At 44.2% G+C, this 20,862-nt stretch overlaps 1 protein-coding gene across 1 annotated transcript; it reads right to left on the minus strand.

Moving 5' to 3' along the window:
- Positions 1–88: 88 nt before the first annotated feature.
- Positions 89–20,767, minus strand: Ufd1 (ubiquitin recognition factor in ER associated degradation 1). The gene is made up of 12 exons (XM_051191006.1): positions 20,612–20,767; positions 18,148–18,280; positions 17,738–17,770; positions 14,703–14,824; positions 11,450–11,580; positions 9,301–9,373; positions 5,402–5,470; positions 4,755–4,820; positions 4,268–4,315; positions 3,422–3,510; positions 2,811–2,892; positions 89–920 (listed from the first exon to the last, which is right to left on the minus strand). Exons 1-12 carry the CDS (start codon positions 20,612–20,614, stop codon positions 846–848), a joined length of 924 nt encoding a protein of 307 aa, XP_051046963.1. The 5' UTR covers positions 20,615–20,767; the 3' UTR covers positions 89–845.
- Positions 20,768–20,862: the final 95 nt, after the last annotated feature.

The following is a 20,862-nucleotide window of genomic DNA, read 5'->3' on the forward strand; positions in this document are numbered from 1 at the left end:
CAGTATAGGCTGCTCTACGTGGGCATTCCTGTGACTACTGGCTAGTGACCCAAGCTACAAATCCATGTATCAAACAGCTAGAGGAGAGTTTTAATCAGTTTATTTAATTTTTGAATAAGAACTATTCTCAAGGAACAAATTTTAAATAATGATCAGCATGTCAAAAGATTGTACATCATACAAAGTGCAGAGCTGAGGACAATAAAACAGTAAGAAAATGAGATGGGGGGAACCTCAGTGGCAGAGAATGTGGCATGCTTAATATTCATGAGGTTTCAGCTCAGTCCTAGTACTTGAAAAACAATCATAACTTTGGGTGGTAAATAAAATTGCATGGGGGGGCATACTTTAGTATTTATTCATTCTGACTTCCATATTTGGCTTCAGCATGGAATTCACTGACAGCCAGCAGGTCAAAACAAGAGTGAATTCGTCTGGATGAGATCTCTTCTGAAGAAGTCACTGTAAATAAAAGCAGAGGCCATCTTTGCCAAGGACTCAGCTCATGGCCTGAGTGCTATAATTTGCTGAAAACAATGCCCTATACAGACCTGGGAGGGAAGAGCAAGGCAAGAAGGGGAACAGCCCTGTGAGGTCTGGTCTGGGAGAGCCCTGGAGCAGAATGCATGAAGCAGAGGAGGCAGCCACCCATAGGACCTGAGAGCAATGTCTCTTCCCCAGGTTAAGCACACAAGCTCCACTTCTGTTTTGCACCTACAACAAGCTTAGGTAACTAAACAAACCATAAATTAGAGAGCATTCTCTGAACTTGTCAGAGCCAATAACCATAAGCCAGTATGTTGCAAATGCATCTTTTATTTTCCAGTCAGCCAACAGTTTTGGACTTAGGGCTTTCTTCCCTTCTTCCGCAGCGACTGCCCTTCTCCCGAGAAAGCAACGAATCTGCCCCCAGCTTCATCCTAGGTGTGAAAACAGGATTTTATTTTCAGAAACTTCTCAAACTTCACAATGATTGCTTTATTCTATGGACCTGTGTGTCCCTATCTATATTCCCTACTTTATTATTCATAATAAGAAATGCCTCTGGAGGAGCTGGAGAGATGGGTCAGTGTATGAGTTGCTCTTTCAGAGGATCCAGATTCAGTTCCCAGTATCCATGCTGGGCAGCTCACAGTTGCCTATAACTCCAATGGATTTGACTCCCTCTTCTGGACTTCCAGGGCACTGGCACACATACACCCCAAATGTCTCTGAGTTTTATGGCATTGAGAAACCTACAAATCACAGCTGTGAGTCTACTACCACTTTTGTTTTTAGATTTACTGCACAACCTCCTCAACTTAGGGAGGGAATAAGCTATTTCAGCTGAAGTTATTAAAGTGAAAAGCCATTTCCAAACACCCCAGCCCAACTATACACCACCCTTGTGCCCATGAGGGAAGGGAACCTGTGGCTCCTTGCTGTCACCAGCACTCAGAAGGATCACACCACTTATTAGCCCAAGAAATGATCAAAATTCAAAACTTTAAGTACGTTTCTATTGAATATCTATCACTTTCATATCACCAGAGCTGAAAAATTCTAAATTGAACCATGATAGTTTGGGAACCTTTTACACAGTAATCATTCTGTATTTAAATTTTTTTATGTGTGGGGTGTTTTGCCTATATATTTGTCTGTGTAAAATGTGCATGTGGTGCCCACAGTGGCCAGGAAAGGGAACAAGATTCCCCCTAGGACTGGAGGTACAGGTGGTTTTGAGTTACCACATGGGTGTTGGAAACTGAACCCAGGTCCTCTGTGTCAGTGCCCTCTCTCCAGCTCCACAACAATAATTTTCAATGTAAAGAGTGTAATACTCCAACAGAAAAATCACCCTCCACTTCACCAACACAAATTTAATTTCCAGTCACTTTTCTGCACCTATTTACTTAATCCCCAAATCTCAGAGCCATGAGTTTCTAATCTAAATTCTCTTACTTTCAGGGTGGCAGTGTACTAAACTGCTGAAATAAGTGGCTTAGTCTTTGCACACAGCTTTGGTTTTTTTGTTTTGTTTTTCACCTAGAAGGGAATTCTGGATTAAAAGGTGCTTTTTATATATTGACCAACCAACCATAAGAAACACTAGCAATCAATTCTTTTATAAGCAGCAAGTTTTTTTTTCCTTTAACACAGAAAAACCAGCAGTCTCCCCCTCCCCCACATGCTTTTAACTGTTGGAGAGCTGAGGCATTACCTCCTTTCCTATGGCAGAGGAATCTGCAATTCCCAAAACACATCTTCACACCCACTGTGTGACCCATTGCACCTCTAAGGAAACTCAAAGTTTACATGATGACAGCCATGCAAGTGCAGAGCCATGTGAACAACAGATACAGTCAGTCCCTCTGCCACACAGCCTCCTGTTTGCTTACTTCTCTCTCCTCTGTCCATCTGATCACAGCAAGACTCTACCCATTCATCCATTTCAAGCTAGGACTTGCCATTTTCTTGCTCTATAGCCCAGACTGGCCTGTGACTTTAGATCTGCCTCAGCCTTGTAAGTGCTAGAGTTACAGGTGTGAACCACCACTGGCTCCAGCTGTTTCTACTTCCTTTATGCGATTAAGTACATCCCAAAGTATAGTCCCCAGAAAGACTTCTCAGAGGTATCTTTTGTGAGGTCAGAAAATACTTTTATTATGAACCTGGTGTCTCAACGGTATGAGTCTGGTAGTGGATCAGTCTGGAGCTGCCACGTCATAGACTTGGTGGCTAGAAATCACATTAATCTGAGAACATTCTGGATGGCAAAAACACTAGTCATTACTAATAAATAAAACTGATGACCAATGAAATAAACTCACCTCTTCGATCTTTTTGACCAATGGGCGTGAATTTCTGATGAAAGTGATCTTACCAAGCTTAAATTCGTAATTAGGAATTCCTCTGTGAAGGTGATAGACAAGGAGAAAGGTTAGTTCCAAGAAGAACTAAGATTTACTTCTGACAATAAAGAGAAAGGGAGAGAATGAGGCAGCAAGTGCCTTCTTGGCAATTATCTGGTATACACTGCTCTACCCACTCTGCACCTACTAGGAAGCAACCACAAAGAAAAACACTAGTTGTGAGATAGGGGAGCTGGGCTCTGGGCCCAGCCTCAGACTTCCTCTCAAAGTGCTACACTGGAACCCACCCCAGCATTCTCTTCCTGCACAAATAGTAGACAGCTAGCACATACTTATCCCTGACTTGGGAGCCACCAGAAGAGGGTTTATCATGAATCCCTAGACCAACACTGCCATGTTCTACCACTGTCAGGGAAAGTAAGGGGTTGAACTTACCCAGTAGCCTGCCGGTCTGTTTCCAGTATTGGAATGTGGCACTCCTGTGTTGTGAGCTTTGATACAAAGGTCTGTGCCAGACCTTTCTCAGAAAATGGCAATCACTCAGCAGGGACACACTAGGACAGGCCTACCTTTTAATGTCTCCAGGCTTGATGGGGGAGGGACTGGGCTCAACCCCTTTCTTCTTTCCATCCAGTCTATTCCCAGAACCAGAGAAGGCCTAAACAGTGAAGTCAAGAGGATGTTTGCTAAACCTCAAGAGTGAGCAATATGTGCTTTCTACTTAGAGACCTCAGACTAGGTGTGAGCTAGTGGCAATACCCAGAGCCCCTTGAGAGCCGCCAGCCAAGATATTTCCACCAGCTCCTCAGAGAGCTGAAGGAAGCCCCAAGAGCCATACAGGAGAGACGGAAGCAGTGATGGTGGACCTCTGCTACAAACACCTGCCAGGGTGCTCCTTCCCACAGATCTACCCAGCACCTCAGCGCCTGCACATGAGCCATTTTTACCTGTTTACCAGGGAGCCTGGCTAACAAACATGCATCTAACTTGCAAATAATATGGGCAAAAAAGCAGGTTGTGTTTTCAGAGGTAAAAGCAAAAATGTACTAACAACTGATGAATGAAAAGGAAGGGCTGTGTATATTATTATACTAATTTGATTTTTGGTAGACACCCTGCCAACATACACACACACACACACACACACACACACACACACACCCCTACCTACCTACCTACCTAGGGATCATTCCAAAGTCCTATGTTTTGAAAGGAAAAAGAGAAGTTGGAAGCCTTTCAGGGTTGTCAAGGTTCCAGAGAAAGCACATATTGAAAGGTTTGGTAACTGAGTAAGTGCCTGATTCATTTGCTCATATGGGTACCCAGAGTTTACATCCTGCTAATGTTCACAAAACATCAGTGGGAACAGTTCCTGGCGTCAGGATGCAGAGAGACACACACTGCCTGGTACTTACACGGAAGCCCACCTCTCCAGCATAGCCACTGTGGTCAGCTTCACCCTCCTGACAGGAGAACAGAAAAACAAGAGGTGAGCTTCTTAGAGTGGACAGTCAGTTTTGCCCAGAGCCTCCTGTTTCCACTGCTGCCCCAGTGTCCACCAGCTAGAAAACACTGTCCTCCTAGGAGGCAAGGCTGAAAAGCAGTAAGGACCATGACCCAGCCAGCCACTGCAGAGTCCACTCACAAACATAGGAATGAGCCTGCAAGTTTACTCACCAGGTGAAAATGCTTGCCATCAAGCCTGAAGACTTGAGTTCAATTCTTTGTACTCACATGGTGGAAGGAGAACCAACTCTCAAAAGTTGTCCTGACCTCCACATACATGCTATGCACACAAACCCCAACACAACATATTTAAATGTAATTAAAACAAATAAGAGAAGCATGGGTATAAATATCCCACACATGATCAATCAGGAAGAATTCAAGAAAACCACTTACTATTGACTCCTCATGCTGCACTGGTCTTTCTGGTTCTTTATAGCCCAAGGGAGCATCAAAATCCACCTGTTTTGAAAATAAAAGGTGAAATTATGAGACACACTCAGCCTCCTTAACTAAGTCAGATAACAGTAGCTTGAGAGTTCTAAGCAAGAGCACTGAATGTGCATTCTGCCCAGTTTTCTCACCAACAGCACTTTATACAGTTCAGCATCACTACAAGAACATCAACATTATAAACACTGTTGTTTGGGGAGCTGTGTATGTGATTAAATATAACTATCACCATGGGAAAGGTACTAAATAGTACTACAACTATTCACATGTTCCTGGTAACCGTTAATCTGTCTTCCATTTCTAAAGCCTGACAACTTAGGATGTCACATAAATGAAAGGAGACAGTGTAACTGGGGGGGGGGGCAGTTTTGTCAATAATATGTTCCCACTTAGCTCCTAATATTCAAACATTCACTCCTTCAAAGACCTGATGTCTGCGAAGTGCAGTCAACTGACTGCCACTCCCATTCCCTAAGGACTACTAAGTAAATGGCCTCCTCCTAATCCTCTTGACAGTATCTTCTCCTCTTCCCCTTGTGTAACACCCTCCTGGGGGCCTGACCTCACTAAAATCTGAAAAAGTCACTCACATTCATGTCACATTCAATAATGGATACAGCCTTGTCAGGTTTGGTCTCCATCACCCGCAGTTCATAGATCTGCAGAAAGAACAGAAAGATGAAGTTTTGAGGTAGTAATAGGGCTAAGCAACATCTCTGTTGCTGTGGCTCACTGCCTAGCTTCACGATATCATTATGCCTTCCAGCACTGACAATGCTGCTTTGAGTTCAGATCAAAAGGTAACAGTTCCCACATGTGGGTTTAATTCCACAAGCTAGTTAGCATCATATTAAAAAAGATTATTCCTGACCTAGAAATTCACATCTAGGCATTTATTCTAAGAATTAGCTAAGTGTTTAAAAAGACAAGTGTAAGAATGCTCACACCAGTAATGCTAAGTCTATCCTTCCAAAATGCCTATCAGTAGATAAATGAATTGTATTGCTTATATTAAAAAAAAGGGAGGATGGAAAGCAGGCCAGCTAGGTGTGGTGGTCCACATCTTTAATCCAAGAACTTAAGAGGCAGAGGCAGACGTATTTCTGTGAGTGCAAGGTCACTATGGTCTACAAAGTTCTAGGACAGCCAGGGCTGTTTACACAAAGAAACCCTGTCTTGGGTGGGTGGAGAATTACTGTTTAACAGCAGCACTCGGGAGGTAGAAGCAGGAGGATCTCTGTGAGTTTGAGACTAACCTGGTCTACAAAGCTACACAGAGAAACCCTGTCTTGAAAAACTGAAAGAAAGTGGGAGGAAGGGAGGGAAAAGAAATTGGGCCGAGGCTGTATAGCGTTGTTGTTTCACACAGACACCCAAAGTGTAGATGGACATGCAACTGTGGTAGTGAACAGGTGGAGGTCAGAGTATACATGTCAAAGGTTGGTCCTCTCCTCCTACCAGGGATCAAACTCAGATCACCAGGATCATGGGACTAGTATCTTTACTTGCATTGCCCCACCCTGCAGCTTGGCTGTACAGCATTTGTACAGTATGTGCCAGGCCCTAGGCCCACTCCCTAGCACTGCAAAAGCAAATGAATAAAATTAAATGAAGAACTAGCTCACTCAGTAAAACAGTGGCTGATGACCTGAGTTTGGATCCACAGAATCTACATAAAGGCTGGATACAGTAATACAAGTACTCTCGGCATGCCCCTACAGGAAAATGGCTGGAGGTGCACAGGCCAGCTAGTGTGCTCCAGGTAGTAGTGAATAAGACACTGTACCAACAAGGTGGAAGTCAAGGACTAATACCCAGTAGTACATAAGACTATCCTCTGACCAACACACACACACACACACTCCCCCAAATAGTAATAAAACAATAGTAAGAAAACAGATTTCTTAAAGTGAGGATTTAAATTTCATCCCAATTATGTAAGTGCTATATGATCTACTTACTCTTCCTTATTGTGCAAAAACTTTAACAGTAATTTGAATATCACCATTAAAAAAATCATTATCACTTTATTATAAGCAATAATGTGAAGCTGCTTATAGATTACAGTTTGCTAACAGATAATACCTAAAGTAATCTGACAAAAATAAAGATAAGGACATTAACTAAGTTTATACCCCCAAAACATTATGGTTTGAATGAATAGAAACAGAAAGTACATACAAATCTTCAGTATTATTGACTTGAACACTCAATATACAAGGGAACCAACCACTAGAGATACAGCTGGGTCCCTACACTGACACCATGGGAAAAACTGGCTGACCAGGGCCCCAACACAGTTGTGGGGACCTAGTTGTGAAGGACTTCAGCAATGGTCTCAGGGAAGCCAAACTATGCCAAGCTGGGGTCACTACTGAACCCTGTAGGTCAGTCCTGGCACAGCTCCACAGCCATCAGTTTGTAGAGGCACCCATAGTGTCATGCTAAGGGGACATGAAAGCCTTGATGGAGAGCATGGAAGTGATGCCTTATTGAGCTTTGTGGGAACTCACCTGTCATCTCATCTACCAAGCTGTCTTGAGTAAGAGATCTGAGCAGTAGAGAACCATGGATGAACGGTAAGCAGTACTCAGATTCGACAGACTTAAGTCAGGAAGTGGCTAAGGGAAGATCCATAGAGGAAAATGGACACTCCCATGACAAGAGACCCCAAGATGCACTGTCCTCAAGCAGCCAAATTCTATGGCCATCCTGTCCCACAACAGGCTCTGCTTCTCAAAGGGCTGCCTGCTTTCAAGAGAGGGTATAACAAGGACAGGGGCCCAGTTAGCTTGTTTTTTGTTACTCCCAGCATAGCAGAGGACTTGGCTTAGATAAAAGGACAGGAAAAAAAAAAACAAACTTTTTTTTTTTGTTGGGGGGTAGGTTTGACTTGTTTTGTAGTCTAGATTAACCTTGAACCCACAACCCTGCTGCCTCCATCTCCTAGATGGTCAGATTACTAGCAAGCACCACCAGCAAAGACTTTTTAAAAACAGACTTAAAAAAGAAAATATTTATTTCTATTTTGTTTATGAATGTTTTGCCTGCAAAGTATGTATATATGTGTACCACATGTATGCCTAGTTTTCATATAGGTCAGCAGAGGGTGTCAGATCTCCTGGAAGAAGAGGTACAAGCAGTTGTGAACCTTGTGTGGGTGCTGGACATTGAATTGGGTACTCTGTAAAAGCAACAAGTGCTCTTAATCATATATGTATCTCCAGCCCATTAACAGATGTTTTTAAAAGTAGAGGTAATGAATAAGTATAAAAGTATTAAGCTTATATTTCTGAACATACATTGCTTTGACAAAACAACTAAGGAAACAGTCTATTTTGGCTCAGAGTTCAAGCAGGAGTTCAAGGCAGTTGGTCACACTGTAGCCACAGTCAGAAATGGATGCTGGTGCTCAGCTTGCATTGTTTTTATTCAGTCTAGGACCCCAATGCAAGGAACAGTGATTAGATGGGTCTTCCCATGTCAACCTTATTTACTAATTCCTTCCTTCATGGACATACTTAAAGGTTTGATCCCATGGTGTTTCTAAATCTATTAAGCAGCAATCAAAATTAACCACCATTGGGGGCCCAATGATTTATTCTAGAGATAAACACACATACATGCATGCACACATCTTTTAAAAAAATTAACCATCACACCGAGTGAATTAGGGCTCCAAATGTGAACCCAGGTAATTTCTAAAAATCAAAGAACAGGCAGCAACTAGATGATTTAAAAAAAAAAAAAAAATTGTAGAAAGAAACCTAATTCAATACCAGAGTGGACAATGATGGACTCATTCTCTTGTGGAGTGGGGAGTCTTGTGAAACCTTGAACTTACAATAGTCCTATACGGTCAGATTACTAGCATATACCACCAGGCTCAGTCAGCAAGGATTTTTAAATTTTTAAAAAGCAGTTGGGGGTGGGGCGGGGCGTTGGTGGCACACACCTTTAATCCCAGCTCTCAGAAGGCACAGGCAGGTGGATCTCTGAGTTTGAGGCCAGCCTGGTCTACAGAGCTAGTTCCAGGACAGGCTCCAAAGCAATACAGACAAACCCTGTCTCAACAAACAAACAAACAAACAAACAAACAAAAAAGGCAGGGGAAGGTGTGTGTGGTGTGGTGTGATGGAATTTGTTTCTATTTTAAGTTTCTGAATGTTTTGTCCGCATGTATGTATGTGCACCACAGGCATGCCTGGTGCCCACAAAGACCAGAGGAAAGTTCCCAGACTCAAGAACCTCCCCTCCCCCCACCCCTAAGTAGCTGCCTGTAAACTGTTTAGCAAATTCCACTAATGCATCCTCCCTAAGTCACACCCCAGCTCACCCATGCTCCTGTATCTCACCCCAATAAACTTTTTGGATCATCAAAACAGATTTACATGGAATCAATTCTTTGGCCTGTTGTTTCCCTCTCTCTAGGATATACAGGCACAGTAGCATAACATTCTTTTAGGAGTAATGTAACAGGCTCACCTACCTTCTCATTGTAGTTGATAGCAATCACATCTCCAGTGGTCAGACAGGCAAAGTTTCTCAATGCATTTTCTAATCTGCATACATGCTGTCAAGGCATCATGACAAGGTATAAACCTTCAATTGGAAACAAGTGTCTGTGGGAGGTTGTTATGGCTGCTCATCTCAGGCAGACAGTACCATGAAACACCACACAGCTTTAACACAATGGATGACTATTCCCCAGAATCCTCTATGGCACACTATTCCTCAGGCTAACCTCCAGGAGCAAGACTGGCTCCTAGAATTACGCTGGTAGGCCCTGGCAAATGGTCAGCTCCCCATTCTCTGATGTACACTATCTAAGTTCCTTTTCTCATCCCTGTAACCAAATACTCAACAGGAAGCAATTTCGGGAAGAATTTATTTAGGTTCGGAGTTTGCCCTCAAGAAAATTCATCAAAAGGGGAAGAGCATGCCGGCAGGAGAGGCTTGTAGCTGTGGAGGTAGGTGGGTATCTATCCACATCTCGGTGGATCAGAAAACAGAAAAGGAAATGATGGCACTTAACTTAGTTTACTCCCTCTCCCTTTGTATTCAGTTTGGGACCAAGCCCATTTGATGGGGCTCCCCACATCCAAGGGGGTCTTCCCACCTCAGTTAAATCTCTTTTGAAATACTCACAAACATGCCTACTATGTGATTCTAAGCAGTCAAGCTAAAATGAAAACTATTACATATGCCAAAATTGTCTTTACCCTATCAGTCATACCCAGGAATAGCAGTTGACCAACGTGACACTCTCCTCATGACAAGGAGAAAAAGCCTCTAAGACCAGAGAGATGACTCAGCTGTTAAGTGAATATAGCTTTTGCAGAAAACCCAAGATTGATTCCCAGCACCCATCCTGGACAGCTTATAATCACCTATAACTACAGCTCCAGGGTATCTCTTTTAGCTTTCAAAGGCATCTAGACTCACACACACATACCTGCATCCATACACATAATTAAAAAATAAAATGGAGGCTGGAGACAATGGCTCAGTGGTTAAGAATACTACTCCTTCAGAGGACCAAAGTTTGGTTCCCAGCACCCACATTAAATGGTTCACTATCACCTACAACCCAAGCTCCAGGGGTTCTAATGCCCTTTTCTGGATTCCTTGAGTATCTGCATGCATACACTTCCACATAGACATACCCGAAAGAAATGTTTTTAATCTTTAAAAGACCCCTGAAAGCAATTTCACAAATCTATATTATAACATGGGAAAACTCAAGGATCCTAAAAGAGATATAATGACAACCAGACCCATCCTGCACTGACAGTAAAACATTTGTAGGTCATTTTGAAGGCTAAATTAAGTAGCTCTTCCTACAAATGTCCAGGACAGGACACTTCTACCACTGTGTATACTATGGAAACAAGTATCCAACATGTCCCCTTTGTCTAGGACTCAGCCAATCTAGGTCTAAAGCCATCCTGTCTAGGACCTATTCAGACAATGGCCCATTGGCTTCCAGGAATGGACCCTTGGCACAACACCCTGCTGCTAACAGTGAGTGGAGAATTAACAGGTGGGGAGGGAAGGAAGAGCAGTTTCTGCCTGTGTGTTTGTTTTTAAGCGTTCTACATGTTATGTTGTTTGAGGATTTTTGTTGTTTGCCTTTAGACACAATCTTGTTATACATATCTGACACAAAGCATGTCCCTAATTTACAGTGCTCACATTTAATTTTTAAATACATATACCCAGCTGAAGCTGAGGTGAACATAAAAAAACCCAACCATAACAAACTTTCGCTTCCTGCTTGCTAAAACACAGAAAATGTACTCAGCCAATCTTTATGATCTTGAAGGGAATGGGCCCTAACTCTGAGCACAAAGTGGGCTTGATTACTCAGTTCATGCTGAACCTGGGCCATAGGCTCCACAGAGAGTTGCTGATTAAAGGCAGATGAGCCTTCCTCTTATACTCTGCATCTTGGTCTTTGTCCTAGGTAGCCATAAAATTAAAAGAAGGCTCTGCTTTGGAGTCTAAGAAGTATCTGCAAAGTGACTGCTGTTATTATCAATTACAACTTCAATCAGAAACAATGTGTGGTTCCCCATGCTGTTCAGTGACACCTAGGAACTCTCCTTTATAGAGGGAGTCTTATGTCAAAAGGATACACTGCTTTAGGGTTGGTGATATCCAGGAAGTCCGGGCTCTGAGGCTGGAACTTAGAGTAGGTAGCCACTTGAAGGTTGACACTCTCCACCTGAACCAGGCCCCCTTCTTCCAACAGCAAATTCTGCATCATCTAAAAATGAAAAAAAAAAAAAAAAAATCTCCATTAAGAAGCCTCTATGGCTAACATCTGCCAGTCAGTACACTGAGCAGGTCAAATCTTATTTGGGGGGGGGGGCGGCAAAAAGCCCAGGACAAAGACTTGGAACAAGAATTTAACTGTGATACAATGTCACAGAAGAAAAATCAAGTGAGGGACATACAGGGAAACAGACCCCCCCAGTAAGGGATTCCCCTGAGGCTGCATCATCAGGCATTGTGATCTGTCTGTGCCAAGGCTATCTATATGCAGCTTCCTGTATACAATATCCCCAGCTCCAAAGCTGTCCCACTAGCAGCATTCAAGGCCCCAAAGCAATCAGGACCATACTTATGGTAGAATGGCCATACAAGGAAAGGCTGGTCAAGGAAGGCCCCAGAGATGTCTGCTACAGAGGGTCATAAAAGACACCAATAGACATGCATTGATCAACTACCCAGTAAGAAGGATAACGACTGAGGATGGGAACAGGAAGTCATAAATGAAGGCTGTGAGAATCTGGCATGTAGTAAACTAGGGCAATGCAGTACCACCAAGTTTTAAGTCAGAGGCAGGGAGGCATACTTGGGGCAGAGGGCTAGGTTGCAGGTCCCAGAATGGATTTTTTGCTAATTTTAAATAGATGAGTAGAAAGAACTGCAAAGTGAATTTCCACTAGCCTTCCCTAACACCCCGAAAGTAATCAAAACAGAGCTACCTCCTTTTATGTTTAGGAGCCCCAATGCTGGCCCCTCCCATGAAAGGCTGACTGAAGCAAGTCTACAGAGATGCAAATCCTGTTGAAAATATTCCAGAGAAAGAAGTAGGGGCCAAGGGCTTGGTGCAAGTAAGGAGGCACTCGTCTAAGATTAAGGCAGGCTGAGGCACAGCCCCAGGTCAAGACTGCAGAGACTCCAGCACACTGTGCTAAAGGGGTGGAAATGACAAAAATGGAGGGTAGCCACTCCTTCAAATGCCACAGGCAGCTGGCTTAGACTAAGGGTTCTGCAACCCTAAGAACAGATATCCTAATGTCCAGAGTCAGCCTAGTATAGGTCAAAGCAGTACAATACAAAGTTATCATTAAGGAAGGAGGCAACTGTAACTGTGGCATGAAGCTCTAGAGCAAAGAACAAGAGGGCACCTACAGGCTGAAGGGAAGCCTACTGCTCCCCCAGACAGAAGCAGGACATAGCCACAGACATCATGAAGCAGGAAAAAGGGTTGGACCAAGCCCTGCAGAAGAAAAAGACTTCTGAAAGAAATAGACAACAAGGAAGCAAAAGGATCTCTGCCTGGTCCATTAGTGGGCACTTTGGTGTAGATAGCATGGCAGACCCTGGTCTGATAGTTTCTCAATGCTGGCAGGCAAACTAATAGTAAGTATGATTAACAGGCAAGGGTCCAGCAGCTAGGAGATAGGCTAGCATTTGTTGCAGCCCGGTTCTCCCTGAAACTTAGCAGCTCCAGGTAAGATAAAGTTCACTGACCAGCGAAGTGAAATCACCCATGCACATACCCCCTTGTCACCTGAACTAGAAGCTGGAAGACAGTAGGCAAATGCCTGTCCATGTCATGAACTGGAAGGCCAGCCCACAAAGGAAAAACAGACCCATCCTCTACAGGCATCCTACATGTCACATGGCATCTCAGAGAAAGGAATTCAGATAGCTTCCTGGGCTAAAGTTGTCAAAGAATTCAGTCAAGTAGCCATCCAAGTTGTAAGCTCCAGACTTAAAGGGAGGATCTTCAGAGCACAGTGTTGTCACTTCCTCTCACTTCATGTCATTAGGTGAGCCATAGGGGTCCCCACAGGAAGAGAAGGACTGAAAGAATCACTACCCAGAACTTCACCCATCTAGTGCAGCTTCAGAGACCAGGCCTGCTACAACAGGACACTGCTTTGTGCCTTGTGCAAGGGCAGTAAGCGATACGTGTAAGTGATAAGCAGGTCAGATCTAGGCTTTAGCACAAGTCCCATAGTAAGTCTAGGCACTAACACACATAGCACATGGAAGGCCTGGAAGTAGGAGTTGCAAGTCCAAGCAGGGCTCCTGTTGGGGAGAGCATGGCCACAACTCATCAAACACCCTGGGGACCAGCTGGAAAAGGGTGGCATGGACAAGAAATGATCTTTAGAACTTGAATCATATGGAACTATGAAAAGGAAAAGCTACTCCTTTGGAATGTGTGGATCACTGTGACAGAGCAAGCAAGTGGTAGAGGAAGCACCAGAGCACTGTTCTGGTGGTGGTAGAGCTGCCCAGTATAGCAAAGCACTTCTGTGTCCTCAGCCCCATTCACAGCCTACCCAGAGGCTTTTGGGTCATCTGACACCATTAAGGCACAAAGAAAAGGATATAGGCTTCACTGGGAAGGCTTTCCAAAGCTGAGCTTGTCAAATGGGCAAAGGACATAAGGGAGAGATGGAAGGGAAGAAGGGTTGTGTGCAATCTCACAACCACGCTATAGAATGCTTAACACCTCAGGGTCCTCCCCCAGTGCTAGGTAGTTCTGCTAGCCTGAGGTGCCCTGATGGGAGATGCCATGTTTCTCGTATTGGTTAATGAACAAAGCACTGTTGGCCAATAGGAAAGCAAGATAGGTGGGACTAGGAGACAAGGAGGATTCCAGAAGGAATAGGGAGGAGTCAGGACGTAGAGACTGGAGAGAACAGAGGTCCGGGTCCTCTCTCTGGTAGATTAATAGAAATGGGTTAATATTTAAGATAGAGCTAACCGATAAGAAATAAGTAATTGGCCAACAGCATTATATCAAATACAGTGTCTCTGTGTGTTATTTGGGCTGGTGCAGCTCTGGGACCAGGCCTGCAAGAAAACCGCTCTTAACAGTGCCCTGCTCCAAGGAAAGCTCTAGAGCTGCTCTTGCCCTTGATGAAGCACCCAGCTCTACAATGACATCCTTCACATCAGCTTGACCTGTATCTACACAGCCAACCATATTGTTCTAAACAGCACACTGCTGAGAATGTCCTACTCTTACTGGGCCTTTTTACTTGGAAGGATTCTCAGGCATGCACATGCATGCAAAAGGGGTGTCTCTACTTATGAGGTCCTCAAGAGAAAGACTCTACAGACCCTAGCAGCCCAACTTACCCAGTGGGGGAGGTAACAGATGCCTTCATCAGCAACAAACTCAAGTACACCACAGTGTGTCATTCGGTCTGAGTTCTTATTGGTCAATTTAAACAGCATAGGATAGGTAATGTTGAGCCGGCCTAAGAACAAAGAGGTTATAAGACACAATCAGGTACCCCACCTACCACCAGTTCCTGTGAAGGAAACCTTACTCACCCAATGCCCTGTCCTGTGGCCTTGACCACTAAGCTTCAGTGCCTGCCCCCACATTCCCATACTACTCAGTCAAAAGGATATCACTGTCCATAAGAACACATCATGTGGCCCTAGAGGAGCTTGGTGACTTAAGTCATGCAGCATCAGCACAGGCATGATTTTCTAAAATTATGGTTCATAAAGGCATCATGTTCATTTATTTATTCATCAATGTTTTAAGTACCAACCACATGCCGCCCAAAAATCTGTTCCTTTAAAGTTCTTTATTTAGATAGATGAGACTGTGAACTGACATTCACTACAGTACCAGATGCTGCAGGAACCCAGGAAGAGTGGACAGAGAGAAAGATCAAGGTACGAACAGGCTTCCCAACCCCAAAGACCAGTATTGCCAGGTCAGCCACCAGACACACAACCAGGAAAGGGGCAGCTGAGCAAAGAAATGGAGGGAAGAACTCAGCCAGTTCAAGGAATGACCAGCAATTAGGCAAGATGGCTAGGGTCAGGTGTGAGAATGAGTCACAGAAGGGAGAGACTATGATGAAAACACATAAAACAGAAACTTGTATCTAGGCCCAGTGGGTAGCCCTAGCTTAGCAAGGTCACACACAGTATGTCTCCATATTCTAGTGGTCTGAGAGTTAAGTTAGGGCTGCAAAGAGGGTAGGAGACAGCAGACAGGACTGATGGAACACTGACTCAAAAGCCACAAGGGCACAGAAAGGAGAGCCTGGCCATATGAACAGGAAAAGCCTGGGACACTGGGATAAGGGTTGAGAGAGTACCAACATGTCCTGGGCATTTGTTTAATCTTCTAAGAATAATCAAGAAGGTACTATCATCTCTCCCCTTTTGTTTTTTAAAGATTTATTTATTATGTTTACAGGGTTCTATCTGCATATATCCCTGAAGGCCAGAAGAGAGCACCAGATGGTTGTGAGCAATCGTGATTGCTGGAAATTGAACTCAGGACCTCTGGGAATCCAGCTAGTGTTCTTAGCCACTGAGCCATCTCTCCAGCCCCAACTCTCCCTTTTTAAATTAACAGGAAAAACTGAGACATGTGGTTAAAAATCACATGCCCCAGATTACCCTGCTCAGGAGTAGTGACATTAGGATCCAGAACAAAACTGCTTAAGTCTGGGAACTCTGCCACTGAAGTAGACTGCAGCCTGTCAGGTTAAACATACATACCAGGACTTCCTCCACAGCCCTAGATGGCCTCCAGCTCAAAGGCCTGCCCCTGCCTCCCCAGTGTTGAGACTATAATTGTACACCACCACACCCAGCAAGAGAAGACCACTTAGCATCAGTAAGTAATGGGGACTTTTGGCCTCCCTCTAAATGTTGAATGAGTGAGATGAATCAGGGAAGGGCTTGGGGAGGAAGCTCCAAAGCAGCTTGGAAAATAGCCTCACTAAGGTGACACTGCTAGCACAAAGGTGACTGAGACAAGTGGCCCAGGGCCAAAGAGGTAGGCTCTGTATCACTAAAACAACCCCAGGCATGGAAGCTACAAGTTGACCCCTAGATGTTCTTGGGTGCCCCAGGCCAGGCTCCAGCCAAAGATCCCAACTCCCCAGGCCTCTATGACACTTCCTACAGCCAGAGACATAACCTGCATTTCACAGATCAGGACTCCCTTGGTCTTAACTTGGATAGAAAGGGGTTCTTCTATCACTTAAGAAGTATCAACAAGAGCACAGTGGCACATACTTGTAACCCAGACACTCACAAAGTCAAGACAGGAAGATTTTAAGTTCAAGGCTCAGTTTCAAAGAAGAAAACCTTCTACAGGGCTGAGGGAATAACTCAGTAAATACACACTCACCTAGCTTGTCTGAATCCCTGGTACACTAAAAGCAAGCAAGCAAGCAAGCAAACAAACAAAAAACACTGAACATTGATCTAATCTGGTAGAAGCTCAGTTCCTGAGCATCTTCCAGGACACTATTATAAGGGACACACTTCGGCTTCTTGGTCAACTCATCCCCAAAGCAAGACCAAGGACCCATCCTGTCTCATAGGTCACCTCCCCACTTGTCACTAGAACCAGAAGGGCAGCTCCAATAACGGGCACTGATGGTGTCCCTGCTTGGAGACACTGAAAGCCAAAGAAGCTAAGCAGGCAAAGTGCAAAGCCCAAACACAGCAAAGTGGCACCTGGACTCTGTGAGTCACCATTACATCCCATAACCAGTCTCCACAGGGTGAATTCAAAGCAAGAACATCAAGTTCCAAAAGCCAAGACTGCATCCATAACTAAGGCTATCCATAACCTAAAAAAGGAAGCATGTGCCTCTTCTCACAAGGGGCCGGACCTGGCACAGGAAAAAAGTTATGGCTCAACCTCCAGTTTCCTTGGGATGCAATGTCACATTGGAGGTGAAAAATTCTGGCCTGGAGCTCAGGAAAGCTATCTAGAAAGGAGGTGAAGAAGCACTTCCCATGGTCCTCTAGTAAATTAACCATTTTTCCTTTAGGGAACAACCTAGTGAGCCCATACCACACTATGAACCGCTCAAGCACTTTCACATTGCACCTTTGTATCTAGACAAGAGCTTGAGGCATGGCGGACAATAAGATCAGGGGCTGGATGGAAGATTCCCTTATCTGAGGGTGCTTACAGTGCCAAGCAGTAGAAAGCACAACCACACACACCTTGCCTCGTCTAAGGTACTGTGGCCTTGGTCCTTCTAACCCAACATAACCCTCAAAGAGGATTCTAACCACATCCTGACCAATGTTACCGTGATCTGAACACAATGAAAAACCTAGGCTCACATCGGACATCCACTTATATTACCTAAATTGTTAAGTTACTTAGAAATACTTACTGAGTTGATCGAGGGCTGAGGGCGGCATAATTACTGTGAAAAAGAATATTTCAGGAATATTAAGTAAATTAAAATAAAGGGAAAGAACAAAGTAAAGGCAAGATGTATACTTTCTGATGCATCTTTTAAAAGCTTTAAACAGTGATTTTAGGGTGCTCAGAATTTTATAATGACTTTTCATAAAGAATCTTACTTGAAGTTATTTACTTTTGTGCTCTGAATGGCACTCAGTCATCATACATAATTAGCACCCTACTCCCATCACCCACGCCCTAGGGTGAGTGACATTTTTACTATAACGCTAGTGTTTGATGCCCACATGCAAAATAAGGGCTATGGAAGGCTACAAGGCTCATTCATAGACTTTAGGGCAGGAAAGGTTACTATTCAAAATAAAAACAAGCACATACTCTTCCCTCCTTTCTCCACATCTGACCTGTCATTAGGCCCTGCAAGCATAGACACGGAGAAGCAGCGGTATTGTGTAGAGAAGCGGTTCTGGAAGACCCGGGGAATTGGGTGGTCAAACATGTTGAAAGAGAACTAGAAGGAAGAAAGAAATGGTATTATTAGCAAAACAAACAAAGCTACTTAAAAATAATACAAAAATAAAAAAGATGAAGACTCCTTTTGTTGCCCAGGCTAGTCCTGAACTTAAGAGATTGTGACTTAGCCTCCCACATAACTGGGACTTCCAAGTGTAGCCAGTGTATCTAGCTCAAAGGCATATTTCTTCAGACCAAAGACTAAACATGTCGAGTCATCCATGCTGATAAATGTGGCCAAAGAATGTAACAATTAAAATCTCATTATCCAAAGTGTTCTGTCAGCACATGAACCTCCCCAACTCATCCCTCAGGTCCAGTTCTCATTATCTGTAGACACTGCAACTTTACTAAAGTAAAACTTAGTCATACCAGACCTTCCCTTCCCATCTTTCTGCTACTATTCCCTATTCTCAGATCAAGGTGGGACCTTACATACACGTCACAGAAACTCATTACTGACCATCCACCATCTTCTAACTTGGCACATTCCTGTCTGGGCTTGTAACTATCTGGAGGCTTTTCCCCTCCACCCTTAACTTAGAATACCACCTCTTTTTCTGAGTGCCTACTATTTGCTCAGCTCTGATATGGGCTTTAAGAAACATCACTTTAGTAATGTTTGGGTACCAAAAAGCCAGATCCCACCTCTCTGCCCTAGTGAATTCCATGCTAAAGACAAGGAGGATAACAACGTATGTCTGGGGTTTTAAATAAAGACAAGAAGCAGATATGGGGGCAGAAAACACCTGAGAATGGCTATTAAGCAAGCATTCAAGAGGAGATCCTCATCAGAGACCTACATGTCACAGGTCAACTGGGCAGGAAAACAAAAAGGCATTCCAGGTGCTGGAAAAGCTGTTTGCCAATTTACGCTCGTGTATGCCTGGCCTCATCTGGCTCTTTACAGCAATCCCTTTTTTTCTCCAGTAAGCCTCCCTTGCTTGGCCATGAGTCAAGGTAAGTGCTTCTCCGGGATGCTCACAGCACAGAACAGACCCCCACACTGTGTCAAGACATGAGGGACTGCCCCCAAGGTAGTCTGCTGACCTCACATGCACAGATATAGACTCATAACACCCCCTCCTCTATTGCATAAGCACACATGCACACACACCTCCCCACCAAAAAAATCTTACAGGATAGTTCTTCAGTTACTAGCACAGACATTTTCAATCTTTTATCTTTTTCCCTAAGCACCAGAACTGTTTGACTGTCTTACGTGAATAACCCACAAAACCCCTTTTGAATGAAGGGGTAAAGTGGGAGGTGCAGCTCATCAAAAGCTCCTTATCTGCTGATTCTGTCTGAAACATAAAAAGCATACGTGTAGTATGCAGCACCCAAGCAATATCCCTCCAACTCATCCACCCATGAACATGACCTGCTCCTCCTCTACTGCTCCTATCGTCCGTCCATGTTTAAAACGTCGATGCATAACACATCAAGTACTCAGTGCTGGTTACATAAATGAACTTAGAAATTTGGTTTAGCCAGGCAATGGTGGCACACGCCTTTAATCCCAGCACTCTGGAGGCAGAGGCAGGCGGATATCTGTTATTTGGAGGCCAGCCTGGTCTACAAAATGAATTCCAGGACAGCCTCCAAAGCTACAGAGAAAAACAAACAAAAGATTTAACAGTGACACCCTGAGTAAAATCTAATAACCACTTCTTGTTTTTAAGACATGTGACATGGAGTCAACACGATATACAGTAGCAATGAAACATCACTGCAGTCAGACAGGTGTGACTTCAAATCTCAGTGTCTCACTTCTTAGATCTCTCAGTTCCTATAATAACTACCTACGTTCCCAGAGGACTGCAGGAATTAAATAAGGGCGTGCTGACAGAAAAAAAAAAGCATCCAAAATATTACCTACTGTCGTTATCACAACGTGACATATGTCCTAAGCCATTATATAAGACAACATCTCTACTGTATAAAAGTCAACAGAAATTAGGCAAAGCTTAACTTTCCTCCCTCGCGCCAGTCCCCAGGAACTCTCTCCAGTTAACTTTGTGTTCAAGGAAACCTGTTGCGTGTAGAGATCTTAAGAGAACTATGGACACAAAGTAGCAGATTCCTTTCTACCCTCAAGGGCTGCAGTCCCACCAGGAAGCATACGAGTCATGGCTCCGACAAGCTAAGACGCAAAGGGGTGGCTCGAAACTATGGATCCCACTTTGGACATTAGCGCTTGGGATAGCGGAGCGGGCCAGAGGCAGGCCCGGGTGACTCGGCACCTCCGCCGCCAGGTCCAGCCCTCCCCTCCGAGCGCCGAAGGCAGCACTGGTCTCACTTGGCTCCCGATCCCCAACCAGCTTACCATGACTGACAGAACTTGGTGACTCCGCTTCTCTTCGTGAACCTTACAATAGAAACCCAGAGCTGCTTCTACACAACCGCGGCCTACGCTCTAAAACCCAGAACCCGCGAGAGGCTCGCCGGAAGTGACGGAAGGGACACCACAGAGAGAGTCCCGAGGCCTGGCGTCGGCAGAGAAAAGCAGAAAGTAACGGAGATGCCTGAATTTTGAAAAGTATTTAAAGAAAATACTAAACCTCTTGATAACTTATT

The sequence above is a fragment of the Phodopus roborovskii genome, unplaced genomic scaffold (genome assembly GCF_943737965.1).
Source record: "Phodopus roborovskii unplaced genomic scaffold, PHOROB, whole genome shotgun sequence".
Classification (NCBI taxonomy): domain Eukaryota; kingdom Metazoa; phylum Chordata; class Mammalia; order Rodentia; family Cricetidae; genus Phodopus; species Phodopus roborovskii.